Source organism: Juglans microcarpa x Juglans regia, chromosome 1S (genome assembly GCF_004785595.1).
Source record: "Juglans microcarpa x Juglans regia isolate MS1-56 chromosome 1S, Jm3101_v1.0, whole genome shotgun sequence".
Classification (NCBI taxonomy): Eukaryota; Viridiplantae; Streptophyta; class Magnoliopsida; order Fagales; family Juglandaceae; genus Juglans; species Juglans microcarpa x Juglans regia.
This window is the reverse complement of record NC_054595.1, coordinates 27,756,548-27,782,776: the sequence shown is the minus strand read 5'-3', so window position 1 is coordinate 27,782,776 and position 26,229 is coordinate 27,756,548. Positions and strand designations below refer to the sequence as shown.

At 35.4% G+C, this 26,229-nt stretch overlaps 4 protein-coding genes across 8 annotated transcripts; 1 reads left to right on the top strand and 3 right to left on the bottom strand.

Moving 5' to 3' along the window:
- Positions 1-1,377: 1,377 nt before the first annotated feature.
- On the bottom strand, positions 1,378-3,935 carry LOC121245950. 2 transcript variants are annotated; one of them, XM_041143886.1, is made up of 2 exons: positions 3,789-3,935; positions 1,378-2,631 (listed from the first exon to the last, which is right to left on the bottom strand). In XM_041143886.1, exon 2 carries the CDS (start codon positions 2,629-2,631, stop codon positions 1,819-1,821), a length of 813 nt encoding a protein of 270 aa, XP_040999820.1. In that variant the 5' UTR covers positions 3,789-3,935; the 3' UTR covers positions 1,378-1,818. The 2 variants fall into 2 exon arrangements, with proteins under 2 accessions (XP_040999820.1, XP_040999821.1); XM_041143887.1 differs by having other exon boundaries at positions 1,556-2,659.
- A 6,864-nt stretch (positions 3,936-10,799) lies between these two features.
- On the bottom strand, positions 10,800-14,968 carry LOC121245952. 2 transcript variants are annotated; one of them, XM_041143890.1, is made up of 8 exons: positions 14,664-14,966; positions 13,807-13,880; positions 13,411-13,452; positions 13,111-13,152; positions 12,377-12,460; positions 11,737-11,824; positions 11,179-11,276; positions 10,800-11,097 (listed from the first exon to the last, which is right to left on the bottom strand). In XM_041143890.1, the coding sequence occupies exons 1-8, from the start codon at positions 14,851-14,853 to the stop codon at positions 11,071-11,073; spliced, it is 645 nt and encodes a 214-aa protein (XP_040999824.1). In that variant the 5' UTR covers positions 14,854-14,966; the 3' UTR covers positions 10,800-11,070. The 2 variants fall into 2 exon arrangements, with proteins under 2 accessions (XP_040999824.1, XP_040999825.1); XM_041143891.1 differs by lacking the exon at positions 12,377-12,460 and having other exon boundaries at positions 14,664-14,968.
- A 1,262-nt stretch (positions 14,969-16,230) lies between these two features.
- Positions 16,231-18,889, bottom strand: LOC121245951 (vacuolar protein sorting-associated protein 24 homolog 1-like). 2 transcript variants are annotated; one of them, XM_041143888.1, is made up of 6 exons: positions 18,607-18,889; positions 18,428-18,504; positions 17,532-17,634; positions 17,253-17,374; positions 16,661-16,855; positions 16,231-16,566 (listed from the first exon to the last, which is right to left on the bottom strand). In XM_041143888.1, exons 1-6 carry the CDS (start codon positions 18,716-18,718, stop codon positions 16,486-16,488), a joined length of 690 nt encoding a protein of 229 aa, XP_040999822.1. In that variant the 5' UTR covers positions 18,719-18,889; the 3' UTR covers positions 16,231-16,485. The 2 variants fall into 2 exon arrangements, with proteins under 2 accessions (XP_040999822.1, XP_040999823.1); XM_041143889.1 differs by having other exon boundaries at positions 18,428-18,496; positions 18,607-18,739.
- Positions 18,890-20,034: 1,145 nt separating this feature from the next.
- On the top strand, positions 20,035-26,229 carry LOC121245949 (glycine-rich RNA-binding protein RZ1C-like). Of its 2 annotated transcripts, XM_041143884.1 has the most exons (4): positions 20,035-20,151; positions 20,290-20,422; positions 24,940-25,418; positions 25,816-26,229. In XM_041143884.1, the coding sequence occupies exons 2-4, from the start codon at positions 20,312-20,314 to the stop codon at positions 26,051-26,053; spliced, it is 828 nt and encodes a 275-aa protein (XP_040999818.1). In that variant the 5' UTR covers positions 20,035-20,151; positions 20,290-20,311; the 3' UTR covers positions 26,054-26,229. The 2 variants fall into 2 exon arrangements, with proteins under 2 accessions (XP_040999818.1, XP_040999819.1); XM_041143885.1 differs by lacking the exons at positions 20,035-20,151; positions 20,290-20,422 and adding an exon at positions 22,940-23,788.

Genomic DNA, 26,229 nt, shown 5'->3' with positions numbered 1-26,229 from the left:
GTCCTTCTACGTAGAACCGGCGGTGGGGAACTGTTGGGTAGTTGCTGACGTGGCATAAGCTTATATATTAAAAAAAAAAAAAAAAAAAATTAGAAACTAGATTTCAGAATCTTAGTCTAGATTTCACACTTGCACTTGCTTTTGCAGATTTCAGATTTCACACTGCTTCTGCAAAAGCAGTTTAAGCAAAAGCATAATCGCATCTGAAATCTGGGTTGCCGAGCAAAAGCAAACTATCGGGCATTGAACCTATCGATTTTATTGCTGACAAACAGGAGGATAATACATCATATTATGATTTTTTATGCCTTACCTATCGATTTTATTGCTGACAAACAGGAGGATAATACATCATATTATGATTTTTTATGCCTTTTTGAGTAGGCAACTGGTATCCATAAATTACAGCTAAAGAAAAAAAAAAAAAAGAGAAATTTTGATTAAAAAAAATTCAAGTTAATCGTCATCGTGTTCATCATTTTTTTGCAGATTTAAGAGAGAGAATTATTTGACTTGAAATTTAAGATCCTCTTATCAATAAAAGTTTTGGGTACTTTCTCATGCTATCTTAAATGATGTTGTTATTGTTCTTTTTTCTCTGATGATGACGATGACCACAATGATGAAGGCAAGGACGACGATGATGAGGATTCGATTTCGTGGAATAGCTGAAGACGAATGGGAGGGAGGGGAGATTGTTGAAAGCTAGAAGGGGGATGGATTCAGGGTAACAATATGAAGAGTAAGAGGGAGGAGAAAACAAAATGGAAAGGGAGAGGTCTAACGTTGATGGAGGGAGGGAGAAATAAAATTTGTAGGGAGAGAGAGGGGGAACGAAATGGAGAGGGAGAAATGAAAATGAAAAAAAAAATACTGTAGATGACATGGACACGCCAGTTGCAAGTTGGTTGCACCAGGCAGTTGTATCCATCATTTTCCTTTCAATAAAGAGCCAGGGTAAAGGTTTGGGACTTTGAATCAACCATTCAACAGCTCCTACTATCTACCATTATTGGCAAATTGGCATAAGAAATTCAGAAAATTATGAAAAAATGATGTCTCTGTGCCGTGTATATCCACTCAGGCAAATCATATGGTAAAAATTATCGGCGTGATAAAATTCCCATGAGAGGATTGGTGGAGGGGGTAGAAGGAAAAAAGAAGTTAAGTGCCGTATGGCAATGGCTATTTAAAACTTCAAAGGAGTGTGCTAAGCATCTACTTGAGAGTCCCATCTTCAATATGTCATATCACATTTAGTAGCCATCTTTCTTGCCCAAACTCAATAATCTATGAATATTGCTGGTGCGGAGTGCAGACTACCTGCTGATCATCCAGTATTAATCTACAACCAATTGGAAGTAATGGAAACTTATGTTAACTGCAGAAGCATCAAATACATTGCAGGTCCACATATGGCGAATTATGTCAAATGCTTAGATTGGATTGAGAAACACTCTCAACCTATCTCATCTCATCATTATAACTTTCACAAATTTCCACATAAAATACAATAAACAATTCAATTTTTTCAAATTCTAAAATAATAATAATATTAAAAAATAATATTTTAACAATATTTTATTCAATTTTCAATTTTTATCTCAACTCATCTCAACTCACTATCCAAACCTAACCTACTCTTTAGCTTCCAGCATCATGCCTTTCAGCCGCTTCTAGAGGCGCTCTTGATCCATATACCCAAAATGAATGCATCAGCACCATACATGTTCTATATGATCTTCATCCAGAGGGATTTAAGAAGCAACAGAGCAGTATACACATGTAAAGCTTTTTCAATAGCCGAGTGCTGCCAAACTAAAGCCCTTTTGCATCACTGGCGTCTCTATATTGATTCAGGTTGTCAGTTCCTTCCAACCACTCCTTCAGTTTGGCTTCTTTATTAGCCTTTAAGTCATCGAAATTTCCAGGCACCGACAATAGATTACGACTAGTTACACTGACATTAGTCTCTTCTTCCTCTTTGAGTGGTTCATCTTCAACCTGACTTGACAATGGCAGACTATCTACTTCAGCATCCAGCAAAGATGAGCTAGTAGTAGCAGATGTCACTGACACTGTTGAAGTAGGATATGGCAGCAGCATCTCACCCTCAGTCTGTATTGATTCCTTGGGATCAAGTTGTGGCCACTTGAAATGGCTGGCCTTTTGTTTTGCTGACTTAAATACAGAAGAAAAATAACTACCTCTTCTTTCATTATCCTCTTGGGCATAAACTGCACTACGGCCCCATGTGGTTGGTCCCCAAGAGTTGGTTCTTCCCATCTGAAAACCTGAAACTTTATGGATTAACCCTCTTTTTGGTTGTGTTGATATGATCACTAGAGATTTCTTGATGTCTCTAATCATCTCATCGGCAATGGGGAATCCACATTTTTTCATTGAACTCACCATGGTGATAGAATCCTCTAGATCTTCAGTGTGCAAAGTCGTTTCTCGAGACTTCTCCACAACATTATTCTTGAGAGTAATGAGGTTGGGCACTGCATTTTGAGTATGCTGCTGAACATAGAAAAGCCCTACTGAGGGTTCATTTGCAATGTATTTAATCATCTCTGCCAAGCATTCCGTTATCTCCACAAAGCCATCAACAATGGAGAACCCATGCATCTTTTCCAAGGCAAAGGGCAGTTCATCACTGGTTTTTTCGAAAAGTTGCAAAAACAAATGCATTTCAAGGAGGGACAAACAAGGGAGTGAAAGGAAAATAACAAGAACAGATATTAATCGGTCCTCCATGATTAATCTGGATCTAGTAGCTTTATAAATAAACAATTTCGATCTAGGTCTGAGTCCTAAAAGGATTAGGTCTCGTTTGAATTCAAAACTCACATCAACTTATCTCATCTCATCATTACAAGTTTTTCAAATTCATACATAAAATATAATAAACAATTCAATTTTTTCAAATCTTAAAACAACTTTCTCAAATTTTTACACAAAATATAATAAACAATTCATTTTTTATTCTACTATTTACAAATCATCTCAATTCATCTTTGAATCTAAACTACTCCTAACTGTCTTCCATGATTTCTGTTACAGGATAAGAAAATACTGATATATCTAAATCTCACATGTGGCTCGGTTTGGATTGAGAGAGGCTCTCAACCCATCTTATCTTATCTCATTATTACAATTTTCACAAATTTTCACACAAAATATAATAAATAATTTAATTTTTTTAAATATCAAAATAATAATAATATTAAAAAATAATATTCTAATAATATTTTTTTTAATTTTTAATTTTCATCTAAACTTATCTCATTTCAACTCAATGACTAACCTAAGTCTATATGTTGGGTGGGTTTGAATATACAGATTTGTTTCTTCCGTTCGAATAAATAGTTTGTACGTGTTCCAGACAACAATACAAACAGATCCAAGACCCCAAGTGATCATCACATGCCAATATTCTGACACTTCCCACATCAATCACTTCGATTTGATCTCTTTCCCACAAAGACCACTCATCTCAGCATAGATTTATCAAAAAGATGCAAGGAAAAATATTTATCTTTATAATTTTAAATTCAGCACTACATAAAATTTTGCTTCGAAATCTCCCCTCGGAAAAGGGCCAAACCGGTAACATTATGCATTTAAATCGATACTCACCTGGAAATCTTACAGAAAGCTATTTACCCAGTTCTGAAAAAACTGGTTTTTACCATTCATTGGATTGATGGAGCATAAAAGCAGACAAATTATAAAGCAAATCTTACAAATTTAGCAAAGGAAAAGAAGGGCCAATGATGACTTACAGGAAACCCTAGAAGTCCAGGTGTTGCCACGGAAGTATCGTCAAGATTTTTTCAATCATCTAGGGTACTTTCTAAAGCTTTCCTGAAGACAAGCAGGCAGATTCAGGCTCGCAACACGTAGAAGATCCTCTGTTCTTTCGGGGACATCGATTCCTTGTGGTTCATAAATATATTTAAATATTTTTAAAAAATAAAAAAATACACTAATACATCTAAAATTATTTTCTTAATTCTTAAATTAAAAAAAAAAAATGACCGCTTTTCCTTTGTAAGAATAACATGTTCGACAGAGTAGCTTGACTTTTTTTGGGTTGAGTTCTTTATTCGTGGAACTGCGGATATACTTGCGGGGCGGTGTTGTTTCATCGCTAATTCCCTGGTTTCTTGTACTTGCATTCACGGGTCCCTATCTGTTAAAAAACTTAAAAAGAAAACGCTATTAAAAGATAGACTGATTTAGGCTGCATTTGATTTCAAGATCCAGTTACATTCAATCTAATTTTAAATTGAATTTAATATCTAAATATCTAACTCTCAGAATCTCAAATTATTAAACTTATCTTAATTCAAAATTTTTTTACACGTGAGATTCACAACTTTTTTCAACTTAACACATCTTTATATGTAGGATCCGTAACTTTTTTTAACTTCCCATAAAAAGTATTAAACTCATCTTAACATCCAAATATATTTTAAGCTCAGTTTAGATGGATCATACATAACTCTCTTCATTACTCAACTCATTACTATTCATAAATAACTGAGCTCAGCTCAACATCTAAATATAGTCTTAGACTCAGTTTGGATTGAGAAACACTCTCAATTTATGTTATCCCATCTTATCTTATCTTATTATTATAAATTTTATAAATTTTCATATAAAATATAATAAATAATTTAACTTTTTCAAATTTTAAAACAATAATAATATTAAAAAATAATATTTTAATAATATTTTATTTAACTTTTAACTTTTATCTTAATTTATTTTAGGGGTAATTCCCGCCCCCTACGGGGAGGGGCCACCCCTCCCCCGCCCCCCGCCCCCGCATATGTAGGGGTGGGGAATTTCTCCCCGTGGTGCGGGCGTGGACCCCCACCCGTCCGCACCCCCCGCACCTCATACTGAGCCTTCGGCCCAGTACATTTTTCTGGGCCCTAAATGGCCCAGAATTGATTTTTGGGCCACTTTGGACCCAGAATTCGTTTTTGAGCCATTTGAGCCCATTATTTAGATTAAAAAGTATATAGATTTAAAAACAGGAAAAATATATATATATATATATAATCATAGATTGAACTATTAAGTTATTAACTAATTAAGTAGTAATCATCACTAAGGCAGTAAGGCACTATGCTAAAATATTTTGTTTACAATTATACAAGTTAAGAGAACTAATAAACTATTACACTATTACAAACTCCTCTAAAAGAAATAAATATTACAAATTGTACAATTAACTATTGTAGCAACATTACAATTAATTATAAATTAACAAAATCATAATTTTTCAATTTGATCAATTTGATTTTGGGGTGGAGCCGTAACGGTGAGTTCACTGAGTGGTGAGTTATGTCAATTGCTGTGAGACTGAAAATCAAGATCATAAAAGTCAATAAGTTATAAAACCTGAAATATTAATAAGTTAAAAATAAAACAAATTAGAATTAAAAAGTTATAAAGATGAAACAAAATTTTAAATGCAAAAAATAATTATGAAAGAAATTGTGCAAACCATGACAATGGTGGGTCCAATACAAAGTCATACTGCATCGGAGGTAGCCGTAGACGTCGTCTCATGTATCACTATAAGTATTAAATTTGAAATCAAATTAATGAATACCAATTAAATGAAAATAAATAAATTAAAATACAAAATTAGAAAATGAAATTAAAATAAATACCAGATCCAGACTGATCATTACCATCCTCCTCGACGTCGGCCTTCTCATACTCAAGAACATCCGGAACATGAATTGGAGTTCCCTTGATCCAATTCTGCGTGCAAATCAAAGCCTCCACAATGGCAGAAGCTAATGAACTCCAAAATGAATCTAATACACGTCCTCATGTGCTAAAGGCCGACTCTGAGGCTACTGTGCTAATAGGGATGGCCAAAAGTGTGCGGGCTATCTCTCCAAGGATGGGATACTTCACGGCATTCACCTTCCACCAACTTAATATATCGAAATCTCGTGAAAATGGTAGAATCTCTGCTGCTAAGTATCTGTCTATCTCTGGCTGAGCCTCTACAGAACTCCGGAGGAAGAGGGTCTGCTCATACCTCTCACCCCACTCCAATCTACGTCTTTTCCCAACCTCGACTTCAGGAAACTGTGAGCCTGAGGCTGAGGGGTAGGTGTAGGTGCCGCAATATTACCACCCCGCAGGGTGGAAAACTCATCAAATAATCTAGTAAGGGTTTCCCGAACCCTTGCTGCAATAAGCTCTGCCCATACTTGCCCGTACGCAAGGCCCAATCCAAATATCATGCCATCCAACTTATACCTCGGGTCAAAAACGACAGCTACATATAACAAAATATTAGCCTTCGTTAAATCTCCTCAATACTTGTCGTACTTTGTCCTCATAATCAATTACATCTCCCACATCCTAATGTGACCACCCGCGACCATGTCATCTAATTCTTCTTTTACCCTACATATTTGCTGACATACAACATTGGATGTATGGTACAAAGTTCCAGATAGCCTCGTGGTGACATTTTTAAGCCTAAAAAACTCTACAAAATTAGTTACAATTTCCCAATCATCCTCTACGGGTTTTCCCAATCCCCCGTGATCATCAAAATATTTAACATATTGGATGTTTTTGTCACCCAATAATGTAAATGCCAGCTTATATTCTTGGGCCGCCTCCAACATCAGAAATGTTGAGTTCCATCGTGTAGACATATCAGTACAAAGGCCCATCTTAGATGTTAGGCCTGCAGATCTCGCAGCAACCTTGAATTTGTCCAACCTCGAAGGAGAAGATCTCACCCATCTCACAGCAGTCCTAACCCGAGCAATCGAGTCATGAAGATCCCTCAAACCATCAGTGACAATCAGATTCAGAATATATGCCGCACATCTCACATGCAGACACTCACCACCCATGAGTGTCTTATTTGCCTCTCTAAGATAGGTCTTTAGATGTCTCAATGCAACATCGTTATACGAGGCATTATCGACTGTGACTGTAACCACTCGGGTCAACCCCCACTCCTTTATTGCGGCCTCCAAGGCCTTTCCAATTGTCTCACCCTTATGATCGGTGATTTTATAAAATTTTATAATTTTCTTTTGCAATGTCCAATGATAATCAATAAAATACACAGTCAAAGACATATAATTAAAATTTTGGATCGATGTCCAAGTGTCAGTGGTGAGACAAACAAATTGATCTGCCAATTGAACCATCAACTTCTCCTTTTCATTGTAATAATGTTTGTTTACATCCTTTACCACCGTGTGGCGAGAAGGAATATTAAACCTTGGTTCAAAGTAGCGAGAATACGCTTGGAACCATTTCCCATCAACAATTTGAAAAGGTAGCTCGTCCATTATGACCATACGAGCTAGGTGTCTTCTACACTCATCGGGATCAAACTTAGTATACTCCCTCAAAGTTGCACCCCCACTAGTCCCATCCGCCATTTTTTTAAGTCCAATTTCTAGCCTAGATTGGCTTTTGTCTTGTAATGATCTTAATATTGGACTTTTTTTGCATTGCTCTTCTAAGTGCACCTTTAATTGTGAGGTGCCATGTTTCCTATAGTGACATCCATAAATTTTTCCACAATAGTTACACTTGGCTTGGGGGTTACTTGAGTCACCACCCTCTAGTTTGGTGAAATGACTCCAAACTATTGAAGCAGGTTTCTTGCTGGGTTTGGGGGCGGGGCAAGGTGCCATAGGGCTAGGGGTAGGGGTTTGAGTAGGAGGGGTAGGTGTAGGTGTAGGGGTAGGGGTAGGGGTCCCTTGGCCTGGAAAGGAGAGCTCGCACTAGAATCTGCTAGCATATCCATGAACTCAAGCAAACAACAAATATGAAATTATAGAAAACATAGCAAATATATAATGAACATAAAAAAAAAGTAGAATAAAAAATTAGACCATATAATTCATCAAACAATTGTAAAAAATTTAAAGTCATAAATTTTAGGCATTAAAAAGACACATGAATTATTCAAGTTATAAAAAGACTTGTAGTGGTTTTAGTTATTTTTTATTGTACTATTTTAATTATTTCCCCGAACTCAAAACAGACAAATTTGAACTAACATATTAAGAAAAATGATCACATCGGAGCATATTAAATTAAATAAAGAAATTAAATACAATACAATAAAAATGAAACGTCTAGAAATCAACTCAAAACAAGGGATGAGATGTTGATATGAATGAATAATAATGATTATGGTCGCTTTACAAAAGGATGGATGTCCATATCGATAATGGGCATGCACCATAATTATTGTGTTAGTATGAATGTTTCAAATTTGTTGAGGGCTTTGTCTTGTCACCCTAAATGCTTTCTTTTTACTAAAACGACATATTTATGCAAATTCTCTTTTGTGTTCAAATGAATTTGACATTCATAATATATATATATTTATAACTTGAAAGACTATAAGCATAGCAATTATATAAATTATAATGAACATAAAAAAAAAGTAGAATAAAAAAAAGTACCACTTGACATTCATAATTTCATATATATATATATATATTCCATCTCAATTCATTATATTGAATTTCGAAATAACCTAGTGCATTTTTTTTTTTGTTCAATTTGGTAGGGAACATGAAATTCTGTTTTTAAACTCCTAAATTAATTTTTTAAACCCCTAGTACATAGCAATTTTAAAGATTAAATCCCTAAATTAATTTAGAGTTTTCAATCTTTGAAACCCCTAAATTAATTTAGGGTATTTCGAAACCCTAAATTAATTTAGGGGTTTCAAAGATTAAAACCCCTAAATTAATTTAGGGTTTCGGATTGGAGCCCTAAATTAATTTAGGGCTCCAATCCGAATTAATTAGACACAATAATATTAAAATTCAGTGATTTACACACATTATATAATGCAAACAAAAAAAAAAAAAAAACAATTCACAGCACACAATTCACGGGTCACGGGAGTCATTCAAAATTTCAAAGTTCAAACCACATGCACAATCTAAACTCCATAGCACACAATTCACAAAATCCCATCCTCCATCTCCGATAAACCCCATCTTTCCTCCAATCTCCATTAAATATGTAAATCACAAAAAAATTAAAGTGTCGAATTTGGGTTTCTTACCTTCGAAGATGAAGAGAGAGGAACCGGGTGCGAGTCCGAGTCGTGCGACTGGGATGGCGATGCAGATAGACGGACAGGGCGACGGTTGCGAGAAGTAACTCAGAGAGAGAGAGAGGCGAGAGCGACTGAGAGTGAGCGAGGCTGCGAGGGAGAAGAAGAAATCGGGAATTTCCAAGACTAAGAGGCGAGAAAGGGGGGCTGGGTTTCAGTTTTAACTTTAAGTCTGGGAATTTTAAACCCAGGCATGAAACGCCGTCGTTTCATGCCTGGGTTTTTTTTTTTTTTTTAATATATATGTAAATAACGTATATAATATAATTATATATATCCGGGGCTGGGCGGGGGTCACCCCAGCCCGCCCCCGCCCACGGATGTTGCCCCAGATGCGGGCGGGTGGCCCCGCTGCCAGTATCTGACGGGCGGGGTGATCCGCCCCGCCTAACGGAGGCGGGGCGGGGCAGTGGGGGCGGGGCCCGCTACCCACCCCTAACTTATCTCATCTCATTTTACTATTCAAACTTAATCAAGGAAAAATGAAAAGAAATGGAGAAGAGAGCAGTGGGTACGATCTGTAAATTTGCTTAGCAAGCATACCACCTGAAACAATAATGTTTAGCTCCTTAAAATGCACATTTTTTTCCCATTAGGAATGCGATTCAAAAATATCTCCGTTTAAAGTTTGGAGTATTTTGAATGGAATCAATGATTAGTAGGCAATGCCACCTCGTTTTATATTTTTATTTTTTTAAGCAAGTAATTATATTTCATTAGATAAGATGATACATAAGGAGGGGGTAAGATTCCCCAACAAAAATCTCAAAACAATAACAATACAAAGTAGTGGATAAAAAAGAAAAAAAAAAGTTTTTAAGACCAATTTATTGATCTTCACCCATGTTCTAAAAGGATGTCGTCTTAAAAGACGAAAATAAACTGTTCACAACAAATTGTGAACAATGGAACCACCACTGGTAGTGGTCAAACCTCTGCTAAAAGTAATGAGAGTGGCAAGTACGCTGTTGCTTGTTGTCTTGAGATAATTTTTAGAGAGATCCCCAATTCTTTCTTCGAGATCACAGTTTAGAGAAAGTGGTAACATAGTAGAAAATTCGGTGTCAGGTGGACTGATCTGCTGATCATCTGCATTCTTGCGCTCCTATGATGGCGCGTGACAGCCACGCGCAAGTGAGATGAAGACGAGGTGACCCAAATTTGGACGATCTCGGTAGGACGAAGCTGCTAGTACGGTGCGTGTAGCCGTCGAAAGTGTAGTTGCACGACGGCACGTGAGGGCCATGCACCGAGCTTTTTGGCGTGACTCCGTTCCGTCCCAATAGATCGGTAGCTGTAGGATGAGGTGGTGGGGTGCGTGTAGTCGGATGGCAGCTGGAGAGCGACATATCTGACCAAAACTGAACCGATGGAGGGAGGAGGAAAAAAACAGTACCTTGAAAGTGTATGCACAATGCAGAAATGCAAAAGAGAAGGAGATGAGGGTAAGAGGCACAGCTCTACCCTCCACTCTGACAGCGGCTCTACCTTCTCACGGAAGGTAGATATTTTCTAGAGAGAAGACACAGAATCTCTCTCTAAGAAAGGGTGGCAATGTCACCTCGTTCATTATTCACGTCCAAGCAATTCTATAAAGATGCGACATATTGGGCCATTGGCCATGGGATCAAGCCATAAACCATGAAAGGAGTCAAAAGACGAGATAGCCATTGCAACTACTGCTATTTTTTTTTTTTTTTAAGCACATGCATGGTGGGTACTAACACCGTGGTGAAGAATCTGATAACATTGGAAGTTTGCAGGACCTACGAGCGAGAGCATTCATACTTATATATGCCTTTGTTTCCAATACAACAGAATGTGTTATTTTGAATGAAAACTGGATGATCCACTAACAGTTAAAAAATCAATCTCATGAAGAGAAGCAATACTCTTGCAAGCATCTGATTTGCATATGACTAAGTCGAGCTGGATTGATTTGCAGTCTGCATAAAATATAGGTATACCAGGGGTAAGATGGAGGTGATTACACAGAAATTCACATAGAAAGCAGGGAAAATTTTTACCATCATTTCATGGTCACCCATAATCTCTTCTATCAACTCCTGCAGTGGTTTATCAGCACTGTTGGGAACAAGAGCTGCAAATACAGCTGACTCTAGTCCTGTGCAAACAGGCAGTTCCAAATTTGATGTATAATAATACAAATTAATCCCAAAGACAGCAAAGGGGTCACCCACTAGAAGGAACGAAAAGTCCACTTACGGCTCAGAAAGAGGAGAGGGGTCTGTGTGGAAACCACTATCTTCAACTATATACAGCGAAAGAACTAAACCACTAGGAGTCCACCATATGACTTAAATGCCAGTACAACGGTTATGCCAGTACAAGCATAATACCCAGGCCATAATATTGGTAACAATTTCCGCAACTCTAACATCTTTTCGTATTAAAGCATCTATTATTCTTTCCATGGTGAAATTTCTAACGATTTTGATTTGGTTATGTTGATATTGATGTATTGAGATAAGAATTTATAGAACTTCAAAATTTCAGGTAGCCTTTCAGTTTGAGTCAAAATTCTCAAAATGACTACTAGTCAAAGTGAATGAGAAGTCCAATACCAGTTTCAGGAAAAGCATCAATAAACATCATCATCTCCTCTCCACTAAGACCAGATAAGAAGCAGATCCGTGGTAGTGACTTGGCTACCTGCAAAACAGAATACACCAGTTACACATACCATTTGAATGCAAGTTAGAACTTAATTAGTGATCATGTGAGGTGATCCTTCAGTTTATTAGCCACTAGCGCACTGCCTTATCTTTCTGAGAAGTTTTGCCTTCTTGTCAAATGGGTAAAATGCCTACATCAATTATTTGGTTGATTGGAATGAACTCAAAGAATGTTGAGAAGTTTTGGAGTTCAAGGCAGCCAAAAAAATAAGAGTGATGTAAAAAATTATCCAGCAAATTACATTTTCCAAAGTGATATATAAAAATATTCAACAAATTGAACAAATAAATAATCTACTAAGATCGTAAGATGACTTTGTCTATGTGAGAGTTCTATGAGTAAAGATGGACTCATTTATATGCTAGAAGAACATGATGTATTTCTGGCAAATGATGTTAAAACCTGATTGGAAAATTTACCTTCCTTATAGCATGTTAATGACAAGATACGATAGGTATAATATAGATAAAAATTCGAAAGGATTCTGAATGAGAAAGAATGAGTAACTAGCAATTTAAAGAATTCAACCTTTACTGTTTCCAAATGAGTTTGCCTTGTATGCATTGCTTCCCATAAGGAACTAGTAATCATGTCTTCAGTACAGAGGATAACCTACAATAATGCACATAAGAGAGATTGGGAACATGTTCAGACGAAATGGATCTTTGTTTCCTACCCATCATGATAACTACCATGTCAAAGAGAAGTTTACTCTGATAGATGAGCATATAAAGAAATGGGAGTATAAACACCTGACATGACATGGTGCACACTAGTTTTGGCCTCAAGATACATTACACAGCAATATCTAAAAGACAACATAAAGTTAATTAATGTCCCAACCTCTGCCCATTGTGATCCTCCTTTTAGCCAATCTCTAAACAATTTATTCATCCATGCCAAACAAAAATTCACTCCCCTCAGAAAGAAAAAATAAATCACAAGAATTACCACGAAAGTTTAGTTTGAAAACAACAAAATCACAAAAACAATGTTTAAGCATGGAATTGCGCCCTTATGGTACTCAATTATCTTCTAGAGTTTGTTGGCCAAAAAAAGAAACACTTTATAGGTTTTGTTTACAGTGAAATTTCCAATATAATTTTAAGTCAAGCCCAAATGTCAAACAGAAAATTATAGTATAAAGGAAAAAAAATCATTTCTCTATTTTAGGTCAACGCTAGCAGCCAAAACTCCTTCATCAGTCTCTTTCCTTAGTACTTGAAAGGAAAATAAGCACAATAATACATAATAGATATTACCTGCAGGAATTCGCCATCCAACTCTTTCAAAAGTTGCTGCATCTGCATATAGAATACACAAAAAGGAATTTTAATTCATGCAGAGACTGATCTCTTCAGAAACCACTATAACTACTACGATAGTCAGGAAAAGATCTCAAATATGTCAATTTTAATGGTCTTCACAAAAGGATGAATGACCTTTGTGTTGCGTTTTCGTGCATTTGGTTGCTGTAGAAATGACAGCTTATGTTGGATGGCCAGATGGAAGCAAAAGAAACATGAAAAGCAAATTTCAACAGATGAAAGACAAGAAGTTACCTTCACAGTCTCCTCCACTTCAAAGCCCAATAACAATAAAGCCTGCCAAAATTAAATTAAATTTTGAATCATCAACCTTATTCCGCCAAAAAAACCAAAAAAGAAAATTACATCAGTTATACAGCCTTCCAAGATTATGACCCCCTCAGTTTCTTGTTCCCATCAATTTCATCCAAACATAAATCATTGGTCTCCACTTTCAGGGCAAATCACATAGAAGGAGAATCTGAATTTCAGATTTATTCAAATTAAGTTCACAAAACTTGTATCTTAATTCTTAGGATTGATACATGTGGCAAAAGGACAAGTATGAAGTATCTCAAATTATGTGCAATTGCTTTCATCACACCGAATAAAACATATAAAATATTGGGAACGAAACTAACCGGAACTTACAGGTGGACCATATATGGGATCATCAGCATTCAAAGGTACAAATTTCGAATCTTCAATTAACTCACTAGAGGCTTCTGTAAGATGAATATAACTATTCAGAAACAAAGCAGTTATAGAAGCATCAACAAAATAAGATAGAAACTTTTGAGTATGTAAATCAAAACCATCCTCTAATGCAAATGGCTCTCCATGAAACAAGCAGAGTGACATTCAATTACTTCTAACATCCCACCATCCGTCTACAATTCTCACTAATTCAGCCGTAGTCTCTGCTCCCCAAACCGAAGCTCTTTATCTTCGAACAAAGTGCTGGCACATGACAACAAGCACAAATTCAATTTGTTCTTTTATCTGATGTCATGTGCTCTTTTATCTCGGATTTTTTTCCAATTAAGAAACAGTAAGACACAAAATCAATTGTTCTAGGTATCTGGTATTGTTTCAAAAGCAATATCAAACAACAGCGGCAGTAAATCTCCAACAAAAACTGAATTTGCAAGCAACCAATAAATGCAAAACCTAACATCTGTATAACATTAATACCATGCTAATTAACGCATACCTAAATGCAAACTGCCCATCTTAAATGAAAACGAGAGAAGATAAAAGACGAAAAACTTAGCCCCGTTTGGATTTAGAAATTCATCTCATCTTATCTTATTAATATAATTTTTTCAAATTCTCGCACAAAATATAATAAATAATTTAAATTTTACAAAATTCAATTTAACTTTTATAAATTTTAAAATCATAATAATATTAAAAATAATATTTTAATAAACTTTTTTAACTTTCATCTTTCATCTAAACCTTATCAGAATTCAAACAGCCTTATAAGCCAGAAGGGTATAGCTTACCTTCGGAAGAGGATGCTCGTGGTAGTGGAAATTGCTTGAGCTTCAGCTGGTTGATGTGGTTGGAGGATGAAGATGAAACTGTTGAGACATGCGACTTTAAGAAAGGGTGGTTTAAAAAACCTGAAGTGACCCAAAGTGTACGAGAGGGCAGAGAATGAATAAGAGTGAACCCAAGCGTTGAAGATGCCATGAGAGAGCGCACTCTTCTTTATCCGTGCATGTTCACGAACTGACCCATTTTTATGTTTTATCGACGATAAGGTACACGTTGGAATCAGACGGCAATGGCTTTTTCTTCGTGTTAGATAAACTTTAAGTATAACCCGTATAAGAGCATTACTATTAAATTCATTATTTTTATCTTTAAAATTTAATGAAAGTTATATATTTTTTATAAATTTAAAACTTTTCTATTTATAACCATATTGGATTAACTATTAAATTTATTAACATAATAATATAATATTATTTTATTAATAATAATATTTTTAATTTATTTTTTTATATTTTATAATTACACTAATTATATGTTAATTAATAATTTAATTTGATATTTAAAATTATTATTTTCTAACTTAAATATATCGTGGCTTAAAATTGGAAAACAATAATTTAAGTAAATAAAATAATAGTTATTAAATGTGAATAATGAGTTTTCAAATTTAAAAATAAAAAAAAAAATATACTGTAACTAAAAACTTGACATTTGAGCATATAGTAAATCTAATACTAAGATTTTAAAGCTAAAATGATCAAATTTTAAAAATTTGACTCATTTGATGAGTCGAATGCTAGTGTTCTAACAACGCCATTTACTACCATTACAAAATCGTCGTTATGCTTGTAGCGACGATTTTTTCTTTTTTTAAACAAAAATTCTAATTTTTTTAATACAGTTATGGCTCCGATTGGTCTTGGAAAGGTGCGTACATACGATTCATAGTAGTACTATAGGAAGCTCTGAATGAAAAATTGCAATCTTATAAATTTATAATTTTGCACTCAATTAATTTACTTACTAAGTAAAGACAAAATGATAAAAATGTGATCGGCTCCCATTGACCCGAGGTGAGACATACATACGATGAGGTCATAAAGGCACCATAAGAAGCTCCAAAATCTCCAACCACGTAAATTTACAACTTTGCACTCAACTGATTTCCTTACTAATTAAGGACAAAGTGATTACCTGCTCCGATTGGCCCGAACATGCGGCATACATACCATACCACAAATACATATCAACTAAATTAAAGAAAATCAACCAATCACAATATTGAGTGTTGGACCCAAATTATAGCAGGCCCAATAGTTTTCCGAACTACAGCTCATAAAGAAAGGTGTAAGCCCAATTAGCTACCCAATTAGTACGGCCCATTTGGTTTATTTGTTACATGCTTTGTGGAAAGATAAAAAAGGACCCATGACCGTTAGTTGGGCGACAGAGGTACACGAACACACGACGTACTTAGGGAATGGGAAACCGTTAAGACAATTTATTTAATTTTTTTTTTCTTTTTAAGGTAACCGTTAGACAGGTATAAATACAAAGAAAAGAGCACAAATATTTATTTGAAGGAAATTCACTTATATTAGAACAGAAAGTAAGTTAATACTTGTTTAAGAAGTAAGGTATTACATGACAGATCAAACACAAACGGCCATTGCAAAGAAACTACTTTTGTCACAATGATGTATGCATTATGTAGTATGCTGGGTTTGGAGCCCTACACTGCCAAATAGAACGATTGGCTCCAACAATAATTTACAAACTCATATTTTCTAATACGGTGTGAATAAGCCATGCTCACAATGCAAAAAACTATGATCTCACTTTCGCGAGCCGTGCTCTCAACTCTTCCAGCTCTTCCTCATCGTCTGCACCTTCTGCAATAGCCTCTTCCTGTTTAATCACCAGATCGAAGAAAGAATTAGTTCCATCATTTCTTGAAGAAAACATCAAGTGGAGATATAAAAGGGAGTAAAGTTCTACTCACTTCTTGAGAAGTGCTAGCTCTCTGGGCAGGTAACTCTATCCTTTCCTTCCTGGCAGCTTCTGGAAGCTGAGCAGCCGTCTCACCAGCTATTTCAGTCAGGACTTTGTCAACTTCTTCTTCAGTTTCTTCCTCTATATCTTCCGAATCCAATGCCGAGTCAACAGCATCAGTCACGAATTCTTCAATTACCCCTGCCTGAATTGAAAATAAGTGTTACAACTAGAGAACCCAAGGAAGCAAGAACCTATAACAAAACTTATTACTTTAGAAACAAACCTAAAAATTAGTGCTTAACAGCTTATATACTGAAACCTTAGCATGCAAGAAGGGTCTCTTTCTGCTTAGACAACTAGTTTATAAATTAGATCTCTGGGAAGAAAGATGCTAACAGTCAATTTTTGCAGATTAAATAACATCAGTTTAACCCCAGTGGGTACTAAACAGATCAGACACACTCACAGACATGCAAAAATGCCATTCAAATCTCTCCCACAGGAAAGTAGATTGGTGATATGCTGAAATAATTAATACCAAAAGAATATAACAAGATGCAAAAACTTAGTTCACTTTCTAACTATAAAGAAAATATTACCTTGATAATTTCTTTGCTAAATTCTTGCATTGTGAGTGCCATTTCCGGAGCTTTCATGAGGTTATTCACAAGTTTCATGACCTCGGCACTCTTGGACAAATGACCCACAGTACGGGCAATTGCTGCAAGTTTCAGAACATACTAGTTAAGTTGAGTTGACAGTAAAAAAAAGGATTGTTAAGTAATAGTTAAACAAGGTAGCGTGTTATTTTACTCGAGGTGATATGCATATTTTGCTTCAAGACTATAAATAATGTTCAGATATGTCAAGCATCATACCGACACTTTCTCCAAGATGCATTGAGATTGAGTTCAGTTGGGCCTTATTCTCATGAAGGCGATTCACAGTCTTTCTTGACATCACAATTTCCTTCGCAAGTGTCTGACATATGATTTGCGTAAGGAATGGAACATAGAACACGTGGAGGAGATGATAGCTTTATTATAACAACGCAACACTAGACATCTAATTCAATGTAAGAAGCAGATCCAAGTATCCTATGTGGCTAAGCCTATGATCAGATGCAGTTACACGTGCCATGGTTTACCTTAGACAAAAATGCAAGGGTGCTATGATGCTTTATCAGTCCTTTAAATCACTCTTGTAATAAACTCAGTATTTTATATTGAAGACGTTATTTGATATTACAATTCGAAAGAGGCTAGATTTCTTGATTGAACCTTAATTAGTGAAGCCTTATTAGCACAAGGATAATCATTTCCAAATTCAAATGGGATAAGAAAAAGATTCTAAAAACTGAATACAGAAAGACATAAATCTGGTGGCATTCTAAACCAGATAAGTGTCCTAGGCTACACAATACACTTACATTACCAAGATACACCCTCCCCAATTAATTAAATGCATTTCTTCTCAATTGCATAACCTGTTCATGACCCACATATAGTTCAAAGAATGTGACTCTAGGAACCTTATGAACTAAGGACCAACCTTTGTTTTTTTAAATTTCTAAGGTCCTACCTAATGAGCCCCCAAAATCACTAATGTAAAGGTCATCACGCATATGAATCCAGGAATGTTCAAACAAGTTCCCAAGCTTTTCCATAAATGATGTCAAGTAAAAAACAGGACATGAAAAGTTTTAACAAAGAAACATTAAATTTAACAAGTATATAAATAATCAAACCGTACAGGAAAAATAAATTGGTGATACCTTTGCTGAGCCCATGTCATTTCTCTTGGCAGCTTCTCTAATTGCTTTATGCACGATCTTTTCCTCCCTCTGAACATCTAAAACAAACCCATGTTTTCTTAGAGGAAATTCATCATCAAAACAATAATTCAGACAACCCATCGATTGAAAACCCGAAAAAATAGTATTTAAAAACATGCCTCTGATTTGGCGCTCGATATTGCGGCACTCTTGGCGTAGCCGTCGTTGCCAATCTCTCACTTGCTCTTGCGGGCTCAGTTTGGGCTTCAACATGCCCTTAAGCTTGTCCATTTTTCTTCGGACGTTCTACCAGCAAAACAAGGGAAAAATTCCGAGAGAGAGAGACAGAGAGGAAACAAAAAAAAAACTCTTCAGAAGATGATGATAGTCTGCTTAGGATCAAAGCATCTTCTTTATTTCAATTTTTTGTTTTCCCGGATAAAGTAGCCATCTCCTTTATGCGTTTAGCCGGGGGTGGCTTTGCAAATTAGAACCGCGTCCTTTCTGGGTATCAATTTCTTGGATGAGCAAAAGATGAATTTTAAATTTTATCATTTTTAAGATATTAAATATTTTAATTAATTTTTTTTTCGAAAAATATTTTAATTAATATTATAAATTTTAATATGACTAGACATATGAAAATATGGATAATATAGCACTCCCATCACGATATGATGGAATTCAAATTACTTATAAATATTAAATTTTAATAACAGATAAGGTAAAAATATCGGGAGCAAAAAAAAAAAAAAAAAAAAAAAAGAACTAAAAACAATGAAACATCAGATATCTGTACTAAAAAAACTTTTTATTAACATTAAAATCATTTATTTGGTAATGGCCAATAAAAAATAATTATTAATTTTTTCGAAATTTTGAATTCCTTTCAACAAAAAAGACTTTTCATTTTAAAAAAAATAAATATCTAAGCCTAGATTCATCTCATCGACTTGTTAGAGCAGTGGTAATGGTGTAAGCAAACAGAAATATTTTTTTTATCAGTCATTATTTATTATCTTATATCTCACGCTTTATAAAAAATATTCTTACACCCTATGAAAAAAAAATATAGATATAGAGACTGGAGTATAAAAGTAAATAGTGACCGATGAGTATAATTTATAAATCAAACACCAATGTAAACCAATATTTAGCTAATAAGCCCGTTAAATCTACTATATTGGAAGAGCTAAATGCAAATTTTTTGCTTACAAGCTACAGTATTTTAACATATTTTGATAGGTACCGTTCACCATTTGTTGATTATTTTATTACTTATTTTTCTATCTTCTAAAATTTTATTAGATTAACAAAAAAAGATAATTGATAAATAATAATTTAATTATTAATTAACATATCATCAGTAAGATTATAAAATATAAAAAAATTAAGAAAAAAAATATTATTATTAAATTAATAATATATTATTATTATTTTAATTAACATATGAATCTAATGTGAGAATTTCTCATAGATAGAATAGATAAAAGAAAAATTACGTTATTTTAACCAAATTTTACCTTTGCCTACGCAAATGTTAATGCTCTGAATTGAGGCCCAAAGTTCGGCCCGAAAGGCAGAACCCGATCCAGTTTCCCGTACCATCTAGGGTTTCGTTAAAACCCCGAAGTCTGGAAAGCTAACAGAATCACGCTATTTAATTGGATTACTCTACCATAGAGCGAATCTTCGATCTCTGCAGCAGCGTATAGAAGCCTGAGGTCAGCACAATTTCCTTTCAATTTCTATTTCCCTTTCTTTTTGGGAAACGAACACTACTTAGGGTTTTTATTTGATACTATCTGTTGAATGCTCGTCGAGTTTTTATTGTTCTAATGGTTATTTGTTTTGTTACATAGACGGAGGGAGAGAGAGACAGCGATGGCTGGTAAGGAAGAAAACCGAATATTTGTTGGAGGGTTGTCGTGGAACGTCACCGAGAGACAGCTACAGCATGCCTTCGGTCGCTACGGCAAAATTCTCGAGTGTCAGGTACGGATTTCTTGATCCATTTTCGTGCCTTGTTCTTTCCTTCTGTTTGGTTCCTCAGAAAATGAAGAAAACGAAAAGATCTGATTTTGGATTTGATTCGGTGTATGCTTATATCTGAAATATGGAAAACTTCAGTTGTATTAGAAAAGTAAGAAATAGGCGAAGTTGATACTTAGACGATATCTTCGAATTGCTGTTCTTTTTAATCTCAGTATGGTGTATTTATTTTTTTGATAAAGTTAGAGTGTATTTGGTATCACTTCCTTAATGCTTGTGAAAAATTAAACATGAAAAGGGAAGAAAAATACAAAAAGATAAGTCTCACATAAAACATGGTGATCTTTGATTTTCTATATTTCTGGATTGTAGGTTGATTGCTATTGCGTTATAGTCATGGAACCTATTCTGTTCTGTGAAAGAGTGAGACCTGCTCTCGCACGTGTGTCTTCTCATATTGGCTCAATTATGTTAGATCTTACCACTGCATGTTTTTGCGTTTCCTCATTGTACAGTGAATGTATATTCATGAATTTTTGCCGCAATCTTGGCTAGTGAAGAACCATGCCAATGCACTTGCACATATGCTTGATTTGCTCCTGTTTTAGATAGTTTGAGACAGTAATCTTGTTGGATAAACCATGGACATAGTTATGGATATGCGCACTCCTACTTGTTTAGAGAGAATAAAAGTAAATTTATTTACTAATTTTTAAATTTCAGTAGTTTTCATGTCTTTAGAAGCAGTTGATTTTGCAAGTAATGTTTTTGTTTGAAGTTCAAGTTAAACAATTCGTGTGCATTACAGATTTCTGAGAGCCTAAAACTAAGTTCCTCTGGAACTATGTGTTACTGTGCGTTTAATGTTTTAACTGAAATTGCAAAAAAGAAAATCTTAATATGTTTTTGAAGTTTTATTGGTTTTGAAAAAAGACTTGTCATGAATGCATTACTGATTTGTAAATAGAGAATATTGAGTTCTATTTCTGTTGCTTATCCCTCCTCTCCTTTTCTTGGTCATCCATTGATCCAAGTCACAATGGTCAATCTGTTGAATTGCATGTAGATGTGTTGAATGATTCTCTTGGTGCAACTCGTGTGCTTGTGTTTTGAGTGAATGGTTTCCTTTGGGTAACCCTTTCGTTTTTAAGAATAATGATTCTATGGAATTTAGTTTGGGAAATATTTTGTTTATTGTTTGAGTTATTTAATGTGTTGGGTTTTTTGTTTCTTTTCAAAAAAATTTGAAACATAACTTGGCTTTTGATGTTGTTGTTTTCTTCAGTGAATAATTTTTCTTGATTCTTCCTTCTCTTAGTAACAAGCTACTTGTTTAAGTTTTTTTTTTTTTTCCTGGAGATGGTGGTCACAAGCTTTTGATATCTCGTAGATGGATGTTTTAGAGATGTTTTGGTCAGAGTGATTGCATTCAAGTTGCTGAACCTGAATGTTATTCTTGTGATTAGATTAAGCAGGCTGTTGTGTTTAGAATTTTCAATTCAGGAAGTACTCAAATGACAGATGGATTTTGGATATGTGGTTGGGATCCACAAGAGAATCTCAAATTTGGAATGGATATATTTATGGATTTGAGAACTGGTGGACAAATAAAAAGACTCGCATGATGTATTGGACATTGAGAAGTACTGTTGCAGAGCTTACTGAGGTCTGTCCTGGTTTTTCTGACCAAGGAACTGAAGAGTACTAAAATGATTGTTGTTTGGTCAAGTGGTATCTCCAGTCATTCACTTGAAGAATCTTATTCGTTGTAGCCAAATGAAAGGATATGGGTCTTCTTTATGAATTAGTTGTATCAGTTTTACACTAGTAAGGCTAAATTTCGAATATCTAAGGCTTTGTGAGGAAAAAAAAGTTTAATGGATTCAAACTAATGATGGTTCTTGTCAGTTTGATTTTTGTATCAGAGGATCAAAGGGGTATATTTCATTCTAATCATAATTTGATTTGAGGTCGTATCTACAATGGTCTTAAGATTTTGAATCAATTTTAGTTGCCTAATAAACAATGCTGCAGTTTGTCTGAGCCTGTAACTGCTTTTGGGCGGCAATGAGATCCTCGCATCTGCTAGTGCAGCTGGCTCATGGTGTCCAAGGTTTCTGATTTTGAGCTGTGTCCAACAAAATCTCTCTGCTTTTAGTGAGTAACTTCATTATTTCTTTTTGAGCATGGGTTTGGTTGCATGGATGGACCATACCTTTGTCTTTACTTGTTAAACCTGTTTATGCTATGGTCCCTGTCAACAACTCTCAAACTATCAATTTCAAGTTTTGCCATTCCATGTTACGCATTTCTACTCGGGCAACTATAGACTATCCCTGCAGTTGAGCTTAATTTATTACAAATTTTCCGCATATACTCATCTCGGCTGGACTGCTCTGGTGCCTGAAACTATACGCGTCTAGATTAAACATTGATGCTTCATGACTTGGAAGTAATGACTGGATCACCGACTTCATAATCCGTAAAGAAAAGTTTCGTGTTAGTGCATCTTCTTTTGGCTGCCTGAGATGCTATATCGATTCAAATCTGATGTCTGGGCATCTTCACAGATTTTGTCATCTACTTTAACTCCTTGGCAATGCTATATCCAACAGCACAGAGATCTAGTACATATAACCTGTTGTTATGCCAGTTGAAAGTTTTCCATATTAGCGATAGCTTGGATGCCTAGTCTCTGTTTTCTAAGGTTAGATTTGTTCAGCTTCAATTTTATCAGCTGGAACAGATTCTTAATTTCGCCATCTTTCGACAGTGTTAATGACTGGTTTTTTGTAATCATTTCACATTTCTGGTTGATGAACCGTTGAGGAAAGCAGCAGCATTATCAGAAAAGTTAGGCAGTAGTCTCCAAAATGAAGATCTGGTCCGATTGGTTATATTCTGACGGTATATATGTGTTTATTCTGGATTGGGGACAGGTTCATGGTTTCAAAAAAATGTCTTGTTCTGAGGTTATCGCTGCCTGATGTCCACCCTATGTTTGTTTCTGGAGAGATTGATTTTGACTGATACATGGGTACCTCCATATTTTTCGTCTTTAGATGTTTGTTGTTGAAATTAATGACATCTTGATCAGAAGATACCGAATCTGTTTGTACACTGTCACTACTGAAAAGATTAAGTGGGATTTTCTAATCATTTGTTTACATTCATTCTTGACTGTATGGTGGGTTAAGACCAGTGTTTATACTCCAACTGGTATCTCAGATTTTGTGGGAAGTTCAGTTCAGTGTCATGTTTATCGTCAGATGACAGACATTTACCATCTGGCTGATTCTTCTGGTTTGTTTAAGAATTCTTTGCAATATGAAACAAATTGCATTGCCTTATCCTTAGTGGAAAAGAAAAGTAAGTCATCTGCTTCAGTTTTGAGCTTAATATTATATTTTGTCCAAGTTGTATGCTGATCTTATACTTTTGACTGAATTTCTTTCTCTCCTATTATTTTTAGTTGATAAATATTATCTTCAAAGACAACTTATCAAAAAAAATATTATCTTCAAAGACAACATCTAGCATTTGTTATTCTTGTGTCCTTCACAGATTTCTGAAAATATATCTGCAGTCATTTCACATTGATTCATAATATCGTGAATGGCATCTTGATGGTTTACCAAAATGATTTTTCTTACCCCAATACACTTTTCACTGGGATTATCAGTATTATCAGCTCACTGGGATTGTCAGTATTATAAGCATATAAGGTAGATAGAAAACGATTTTCTTCAGCCTATTAACCATGAACCTCTAACTTGGTCACTAACATACTTGATCTCCGTGTCTTAACGCCCCCTCACTTTGAGCAGCGGTGCTAATAATTCTTCAAATGGCCTTTTTCTAGCCTAATATTATTAGAAGTTCAAGTTGTCTTCAAAGTTAATGTTCTCATATCCATTTCCTTTATAGGAATTCATATATATATATATATATATGTTAACTTATAAAAAAAATATATATATAAATTCCTTTATAGAATCACTATTTTATCATATTATGATTTTTCTAAATTTTTGTAATATTGCTCAAAACTTGAGGAGTCAACTGCTGGAATACTGAAAGATGGTTCCTGAAATGCTCATTATAGTGGATTTATGGAGCTTTCTTATGCATTGTATATTTTCCTGCTTCTCATTCATCATCTGAAAATTCTGTCATTCATTAAATTTTTCTTGCATAGTTTGCATCAGCTTTTTGTTTGCATCAACAAATTAAGTAGTCATGTTCACGCAAAACCTTGTTTGGAAAGACATATGTTAGTACCTCTTATTTACTACCCCCCCCCCCCCCCCCCCCCCCCCCCCCTCTCTACTTACTACTACTTCAGTTGCATTTTTTAATATACCGTTTTATCTCAAGTCATGACATTTATAAGGTCATGTTTGGCTTTTGTCCTGCTTATTGTTTCTTCATTAATTTCCAACCTTTTAGTGTTGCTTTATCCTATCAACTTATGTTAGTTACATATATATAACTGCTTGACATGATTTCCTTTATTGTAGATTATGTTGGAAAGAGATACAGGCCGTCCACGTGGATTTGGGTTCATTACTTATGCAGATCGTCGTGGAATGGAAGATGCAATACGGGAGATGCATGGACAGGAGTTTGGTGACCGGGAAATCTCTGTGAACAAGGCCCAACCCAAAATGGGGGGAGAAGATTTAGACCATGGCTATAGGGGGGGAGGTTACTCATCTGGTGGCAGAGGAAGCTATGGAGGAGGAGATAGGTCTTCTGGGCAAGACGACTGTTTCAAGTGTGGGCGCCCGGGTCATTGGGCCCGGGACTGCCCTTTAGCAGGTGGTGACCGAGGTGGGGGTGGTTCATTTTCTTCTCGTTCTAGGTTTGGAGGGGCGGGTGGCCGTGGGGATCGCTACATGGATGATCGTTATGATGGAGGTCGCTATGGAGATAGGGACCGTTTTGACAGCAGAGACAGCAAATATGGAAGCCGTGATCATCGTCATGTTGGTGACAGGTATCCTTCTTTAATATTATTGATAAAACTGTAACAATAGTAAAAAATCTGATCTCATCTCCTTTCCAAACATCACTCAAATACAAATACTTTTGAATTTCAAATCTTCAACTTTTTCATCTAATTATTACAACTTTTCCAAACTTCCAAACAAAACCAAAAATCAATTCAAACTTTTTTAAATCTCAAAACAAAAATAATATTAAAAAACTATATGGTAACAATATTTTAACTTTATAATACTTTTATTCAACTTTTCCTCTCATTTTTCAAAACCCAAATAAAACATCCTAACTCAAACCATTTCGTTATAGACCATCTTAACTGCTAGTTTATATCAAACAACAAGGTCATGGGTCTGGTTAATGGTGGTTTGACTTATTTGTAAACCATGCAGGTATCCTCCTGGTGGGGATCGCTTTGCAAGTGACAGGTATGGTGGTTCAGATCGTTATCCTCAGAATGGTTATGGCAAAGACAGGGTCTATGATAGGGACGGGGGCTCACGAGCAGGCAGCGATAGGTATGGAAGTGGAGGGCCAGCAAGGACTGAGGGAAGAAGTTATAAGAACAGGTCGGGGCCCTATGATCGCCCTGACAGGGCAGGGCGCCCATCATCCTTTGATCGCTACTAGATGTTTTGTGGTCATGTCCTTTTGAAGCTTTGAGATGTACACGCTATGCTAGTAGGCTTTTTTTGGTTTTTTCTGAAGGTAGGACAGCAGGTTTGATGGATTACTTGCCCCTTTCATCTGTTAATTTCCCTTATTGTCGTTGCAAAACTGAATGAATGCTTGACGACCATTCTCCA

Excerpts from the sequence above, each read along its gene's own strand:
- LOC121245950 (XM_041143886.1), bottom strand. The coding sequence starts at position 2,631 with ATGCATGGGTTCTCCATTGTTGATGGCTTTGTGGAGATAACGGAATGC.
- LOC121245952 (XM_041143890.1), bottom strand. The coding sequence starts at position 14,853 with ATGGCATCTTCAACGCTTGGGTTCACTCTTATTCATTCTCTGCCCTCT. Across the intron at positions 13,453-13,806 it reads ATCCCATATATGGTCCACCT|GCTTTATTGTTATTGGGCTT; the intron begins GTAAGTTCCGGT and ends TAATTTTGGCAG. Across the intron at positions 11,098-11,178 it reads TGGGTGACCATGAAATGATG|ACTGCAAATCAATCCAGCTC; the intron begins GTAAAAATTTTC and ends TATTTTATGCAG.
- LOC121245951 (XM_041143888.1), bottom strand. The coding sequence starts at position 18,718 with ATGGACAAGCTTAAGGGCATGTTGAAGCCCAAACTGAGCCCGCAAGAG. Across the intron at positions 18,505-18,606 it reads TATCGAGCGCCAAATCAGAG|ATGTTCAGAGGGAGGAAAAG; the intron begins GCATGTTTTTAA and ends GGTTTGTTTTAG. Across the intron at positions 17,375-17,531 it reads GCATCTTGGAGAAAGTGTCG|CAATTGCCCGTACTGTGGGT; the intron begins GTATGATGCTTG and ends TGAAACTTGCAG.
- LOC121245949 (XM_041143884.1), top strand. The coding sequence starts at position 20,312 with ATGGCTGGTAAGGAAGAAAACCGAATATTTGTTGGAGGGTTGTCGTGG. Across the intron at positions 20,423-24,939 it reads GCAAAATTCTCGAGTGTCAG|ATTATGTTGGAAAGAGATAC; the intron begins GTACGGATTTCT and ends CCTTTATTGTAG. Across the intron at positions 25,419-25,815 it reads CATCGTCATGTTGGTGACAG|GTATCCTCCTGGTGGGGATC; the intron begins GTATCCTTCTTT and ends TAAACCATGCAG.